The sequence below is a fragment of the Phyllobates terribilis genome, unplaced genomic scaffold (assembly GCF_046119375.1).
Source record: "Phyllobates terribilis strain yellow unplaced genomic scaffold, ASM4611937v1 Scaffold_2__4_contigs__length_985480577, whole genome shotgun sequence".
NCBI classification, from domain to species: Eukaryota; Metazoa; Chordata; class Amphibia; order Anura; family Dendrobatidae; genus Phyllobates; species Phyllobates terribilis.
Genome location: NW_027362762.1, coordinates 139883698 through 139890396, shown reverse-complemented (window position 1 = coordinate 139890396; position 6699 = coordinate 139883698). Strand labels below are relative to the sequence as shown.

Below are 6699 nucleotides of genomic sequence, written 5' to 3'. Positions count from 1 at the left end.
TGGGGCCCATTATACTCTATGGAGCACTATGTTGGGCCCATTATACTCTATGGAGGGCTATGTGGGGCCTATTATACTGTATGGAAGGCTATGTGGGGCCCATTTTACTGAATGGAGGACTATGTGGGTATCATTATGCTGTGTGGAGGGCTGTTAATAGATATCAAGGTTGGCCCCGACTTTGTCCAAGTTGTTTATTTTGGCCCTCTCTGTATTTGACTTTGACATCTCTGATAAGGAATAAAACTGCTGGAATCGGATGTAATTCCAATCCCGGCACTTTCGGTGAGAGCTTATTCTACAATCTCGTTAGGTTAGTGAGCAGTAACCATGAGTTTATTATGAAGGTTACGGTATATTTTTGTTATTTTTATAGCACCTATAGGGTCAAGCATATAGTGAGTAAACCTCAACGGCCTAATGGCTTTATAACTGAACCAATGTATTTACTGACAGCATTGAGCTGTTTTGCATTTACAATTATACGAGTCATTTCCAAGTACAGACGGTATGAGAATATCTTGATAGTGTGTATATATTGCGGTACTTCCTTACTGGACATTTATTAGTCAGATCCGTATTCTAATTGGCAGTAATTGTCATGCTCGTGCTCTCACTCTGCTCGTGTCTCATATGAAATACAATAGAAAATACAAAGGTAACATGGATGAATCACATAACAACAACAACATTCACTCTGTGGATAATGTCATGTGCAGAGAAATCTGCTTCTGGGACTCACTGTACAGGGACTCACTGTAAACCTAGTCATCGTACAATAGTGTAAGGAGAGGAGCACATGGATGGAAATACTCATTTCTTGGTCTAGCAGAGGAAGCACTGAGTTATTAAAGCCCTATTAATATAAGAGGAGTGACGACTGCTGCCTGGAGCTGGAAACTTTTCAGCCTGCAATTAATGGCAGCTATCATTTTCTCAGGACTGGGTGCCACCCCTTATAACACTGCAATCTCTCTGCCTTGTATATAATTTGTGCTGGATTCGTGCACCTATCATTTATTGAAATCACAAGAAGACAAACATTTGAAAAAGGAACAGCCAGCTTATCTTCCCTGTTTGTACATTAACCACCCATGATGAAGGAGATGTGCACTGGGCCCTTTACAAGGGCATTCACCGGAGAACTCATTGGTACTTCCATATTCGTCTTTTTTGGCCTGGGTTCGGCAATGAATTGGCAGTCGGCACTTCCAACAGTTCTGCAGATCGCCATGACTTTTGGCCTGGGCATAGGGACCCTCGTTCAAACCTTAGGGCACATCAGTGGTGCCCATCTTAATCCAGCTGTGACTGTGGCTTTCCTGGTATCATCGCAGATCTCGCTCTTCCGTGCTGTTTGCTACGTTTGCGCCCAGATGTTGGGAGCGGTGATTGGAGCTGCTTTACTTTATGAATTCACTCCTCAAGAAGTCCATGGTGGCTTTGGAGTCAATATGGTAAGTTTTAATGATGATTTGTAACATTAGGATGACCAAGGTTTGGTAATTATGGTATCATCAAGTCTAACTTTGGCTAAAAAAAGCAGTCATTATTATCGTATCATCTTTGATAAATCTTAACTTTATATTATTTATATATATATATATATATATATATATAGGTATATAAGGGCTCTATTACTTTTATTAGATAGGACTTGTGTAGTACTTTAATTTATTAATATACTGTATACTAATAATATAGACATCTTTTGGTCTCAATGTTGCTCCCGGTTAATTGGATGCTGTTATTTGATTAAATATGACTCTAATATTAAGGCCTAATTCACATCATGTTTTGACCACACATTTGTCACTCCATCAGGTGTTTATTCTGAATCCCCAAAAAACAGAATTTGGACGTGTCCACGATATTACCCTAGACCTCAATTGTCAAATGGAGTTCAAATCATGCAATTTTTGGCTCCGTTTGAGCTTTTTTTGTCTTTGAAGTCATAAACAATAGAGTAGCATAGTCTACTGCATTATTGTTTCAAACTTCAAAGATGGAAACAAACTAAAAAAAAGCTCCAAGTCCAAAACTACTTGTTTTGGACTTATTTTAATAATTGAAGACTATAACTCTGTCACTGCAATGCCCAAATTCTGTTTTTCAGGATGATGGGACCTCTGACTTAGTAAAGAACGTATGGCTAAATCTGGCCCAAGGCTGCCCTATGGATAAGATATATGCTTCTGAATGCATTCTCCAACTAGAATAACCTGGATAGATGACATATTTAGCAATCCACCATGCAGCTGCAGATCGAGATTGAGGACCAGATCGATGCATTATAGGAAGAGCACTTGTGGCTAATTAAACCTAGCTGTACATTTTAGACAGGCGTTGGCTGAACCATCTTAGGCTGAAAGCTTTTTCTCCTGACCCCCACCCTCATGCATGCTCGGTTTGACCAATCATGCACTTGTTCAGAATTGGAGGAATGGAGAAAACCACTACCAGACACTTTCCATTATCTGAAAACAAAAGTATCAAGTATGCTGAAAATCAACAGGCTAATTAGTTTTCCCCCCATTACAGATGCCATTAGGTTAGGGGAAAGTTGGAACAGCGGAATAAATTAGATGGTCGTCTTTTCATGCCAAAATTAATGGGTTTAACCAACATTTTTCTAATGTCTGTGGCCAGTTTTGCATACACACTGGTAAACGTTAGTTTCAGAGTGGCTGCACGGCCATGGAGTCCGATTTTGATGCATATATGGCTTGTCTATAAAAACTACTCATAGACCAGATACGTACACAGAGCTACATCTAGAACAACTTGTATGGCTGGGAAATGAGTAGGCATGCAAAACCACAGTGTAGCCACAGTTCCAAGAATGAGGAGCATATATACTAGTGCATACTAGATACTTGTCTCCTGATTAGAAAAGTTATAACATGTCTTTAGGTAGCATGTTTTTAGGGCTGCATGTATCTTACAAGTAGGGGGTTATGGGTCACTTTTGTTAGGGTGCTAAATCAGACAAAATGATTGGCCACATCTATGAGGAGTAGTGAATCTGTGAAAATTGGCTTTACTACCACTCTGTTGTTATAGAATCGTAGAATGTTAGTGTTGGAGAGGACCTCCAGGGTCATTGTGTCCAACTCAATGCAGGATTCACTAAACCATCTCAGACAGATGTGTGTCCAGCCTCTGTTTGAAGACTTTCATTGAAGGAGAACTCAACTTTTTAGGCAATTCTCTTTATAGGACATATTTCATTTGCTTTGGATATGGGGTCTGACGTGTTAATGGAGATCCCTATTTTAGCCTCCATTGCCTATACGAGGGAAATACGACACTATAAGGCTAGGGTCACACCAAGGTATTTTTTCCCATCTGAGAGAATCGGGCCAATTATGATAATCAAACTCTGATCAGAGTCTTATCAGAGTGTGATCATAGATTTTCTCAGATGAGGAGAAGGTGGAAAAATTATTTTTACTATCTTCTCCATTCTGTCAGTCCTTGAAAATCAGACTGCACTCAAATGTCATCCAAATGCAGTCCGATGTTTTCCATGGACTCATTGACTTGCATGGTCAAGTGTGATCCGAATTAGATGCAAATCAAGCATGCTGTGATTTTTTCCACAAACAGAGGAAAAAAATCAGACATGTGCATGGCCCCATACAACAATATTGGTCCAAGTGAGATCCAGTGTTTTGTCGGATTGCACTTGGACGAAAATACGGTCATGTGCACGAGCCCTACTAGGGACTGATATTGGTTGAGATACCGTTGAAAATTTTTCAATATGCTTATCAACTCTGAAGTCTCACTTACTATGTAAAAGAGAAATGTAAAATATATTTCCCAGTATAAAATAGTGATGATTTTTTATATTTAGCAGTAAACCAGTGTGTAGAGGAATATAGCACTGTATGCTCTTACCAGAATATGACAAATGCATTTTTAGCCTAGTTAATAAACTCAGCCCATGTACCTCTGATGTGTGTCTGGAGGTTAGAAATAATGTGATTTGCTTCATAACTTAATGTCTGTGAAAATATTGTTAGACTAAGAAAAAATAATAAAAAGCTTCACTATAAAAGATGGAAAAGAAACATTGCCAAGAGCACAGTCTGATTATATCTCACGGTTTGTAAGACAACACAATTAAATCTTATGTAGCTGCGGAGGATGAAAGACCCATTGTTAAATGCTGGAATAAAATATGAACTATTCAACTACTTTTTACAGAAAAGAAGCAAAAATTTCTCTATACTTAGAAATGTATTCAAATTTTATTCAAAACGAGATGAATTAATACTTTAAGAAAATGAAGAGATTTTTGAATAATTAGTGAATGAAATGTTTTTTATGATTTCAGAAATCCCCTGTCCTCTGGCTGCTGTTTAAAAAAACGCTTTACTCACCTTTCCCAGGTCCAGGGCTGAGTCTCAGATGCTGAACATGGTGTCTATTATTGTCTGCAGTGCTGACATCACATTGACCGCGCTGCAGCCAATCAGTGAGCTCAGAGGCTCTTAGCACCCTGTGCTGCCGACTCAAGCAGAGCTGCTGAGCTCACTGATTGGTTGCAGCATTGACAAAGTGAAATCAGCGCTGCAGACAATAATAGACAACAGGAGCAATGGCAGAGACTCAGTGCTGGAACCCGGAATGATGAGTAAAGAACATTTTGGTATTTTTTAATGCATACTGCAACTGAGGGATATAAGTTTTCTGAAATTGGAAAACTTCTTTCATTATTTCAACATTGATTTATAGGGCTCTAATACATCTGTAATAGAAATCCAGCATATTTATTCGCATACATATCCAGCATATATATTACATACCAATACGTTCATGTATTAGCTTATAGTAAACGGTATCCATTTGGTAAATAATAGGACACAATATGCTGGCATACTTTATTTTTCTTTATTGAAAAAGGCACTCCGCATCCTTTCCACTACACCATATTATACTTTGCACTGTGCTTGGTGATGTAAGGCTTGTATACAGCTGCTCGGCTATGCAAACCTTTGCCATGAAGCTCCAGGTGCACAGTTTTTGTGCTGATGTTAAAGGGGGTGATTAACTACTCAAGCAACTCCTTCTTAATTGCTATATTGCCCCATGTCAAATAAAAACAGCCTGTACTCACCTTCGGTACTGTTCTGGCGTAAGTGACATCCAGAGGAAGTCAGAAAGCAGCAGCTCTCTCTTCTTCCTGATGTTAGTCTTGTCCGAAGGAAATGAGATTGAAGTGACCCATTAGTGGCCGCTGATTGGCTGCAGGGCTCACATGACATAACAACATAATGCAAGCTCTGGGAGACCCGATGCTGGTGTTCCTGGAACGGCGTCAACACCAGAGGTGAGTACAGGCTGTTTTTATTTTTTCGTGGGGGAATAGAAACACTGGCAGGTTTGTTGGAAGAAAATGAGCAAACACCGGGCTTAGGGCCTTTTACTGAGCTCAAAAACAAGAGCACTAGAGTACCCCCAAAGGGGAACTGGATAGTGTGGATATTTTCTTGAAAGTTATAGAGGAGGAAATATCTTCTTTAAAAAATCCTCAACCCATGAATTATAAAGCAAACCTAACAGAGTTCGAATTAGAAGCCCTTAATAATTTGGAAATGAATGAACATCGGATTATAAGGCCATCTGATAAGGGAGGGAATCTGGTTATTCTTGACCACCCCCTCTATCTGGCTATGTGTGAATTAATTTTGAAAGATACAGAAACGTATGAGATACTGAAATTTGATCCAAGTACGGAATATTTGGAAACACTGAAATCCTTTCTGATAGTCAATCTTGAAAGAAGGATGATATCTAAGAATGAATTTGATTTTTTATTGCCAAACTACCCTGTAGTCTCCACCTTCTATGCCCTACCCAAGATACATAAGGGTCTGACCCCTTTAAAGGGGCGACCAATAGTATCAGGGGTGGGGTCCATAGGACAAAATTTAGGGATTTATGTCGATAAAATTCTGAATCCCTTCGTGACCTCTCTCCCCTCACATATAAAGGATACCTCCGACCCCTTGAAAAAACTTGAGGGTATTAACATTGATGATGGCACTCTCTTGGCGTCTATAGATATTGAATCACTTTACAGCAACATTCCTCATTGGGCTGGAATAAAAGGGGTACAACATTTCTTGAGTACAAGATCCACCCAGATGAAACCACACAACGAATTTGTCCTGGATCTTTTGTCTTTCATCCTTAGTCACAATTACTTTGGGTTCAATGGGAGGACCTACCACCAGCTCAGTGGGACAGCGATGGGGAATCCCTGTGCCCCATCGTATGCCAACCTCTTCCTGGGCTGGTGGGAGGAGACTATTATACTGCAGGATGACAATTGATGGTTTCCGCATATAGTGATGTGGACACGTTTTATTGATGGCGTCTTGATCTTTTGGTCTGGGTCTATGAAGAAATTTGGTGACTTTGTGAATTGTCTTAATATGAATGAAATAGGGATGAAATTCACATCGTAAATTAAAAGACATGAGATCACTTTTTTGGATATAGTCATCAGTAAAAATCAGGAAGGGTCCATTACAACTCGGACCCATAGGAAACCCTCTGCAGCCAATAGCCTCCTCAAATGGGAAAGCCATCACCCACCCCCCTTGAGAAGGGGTATCCCTAAAGGACAATTTTTGTGCATTAGACACAATTGCTCGGATGATAGGGACTTTTTGATGCAATCGCAGG

At 39.7% G+C, this 6699-nt stretch overlaps 1 protein-coding gene across 1 annotated transcript in view; it reads left to right on the top strand.

Annotated features, from left to right (window-relative positions):
* The first annotated feature begins 938 nt into the window (after positions 1-938).
* The window catches only part of LOC141250178 (aquaporin-2-like), a 29724-nt gene continuing 23963 nt past the window's right edge, over positions 939-6699 (top strand). The window contains exon 1 of the mRNA XM_073669884.1: positions 939-1457. Within this exon, the coding sequence (XP_073525985.1) occupies positions 1095-1457 (363 nt within the window). The 5' untranslated portion in view covers positions 939-1094. The remainder of the gene's footprint in view (positions 1458-6699) is intronic.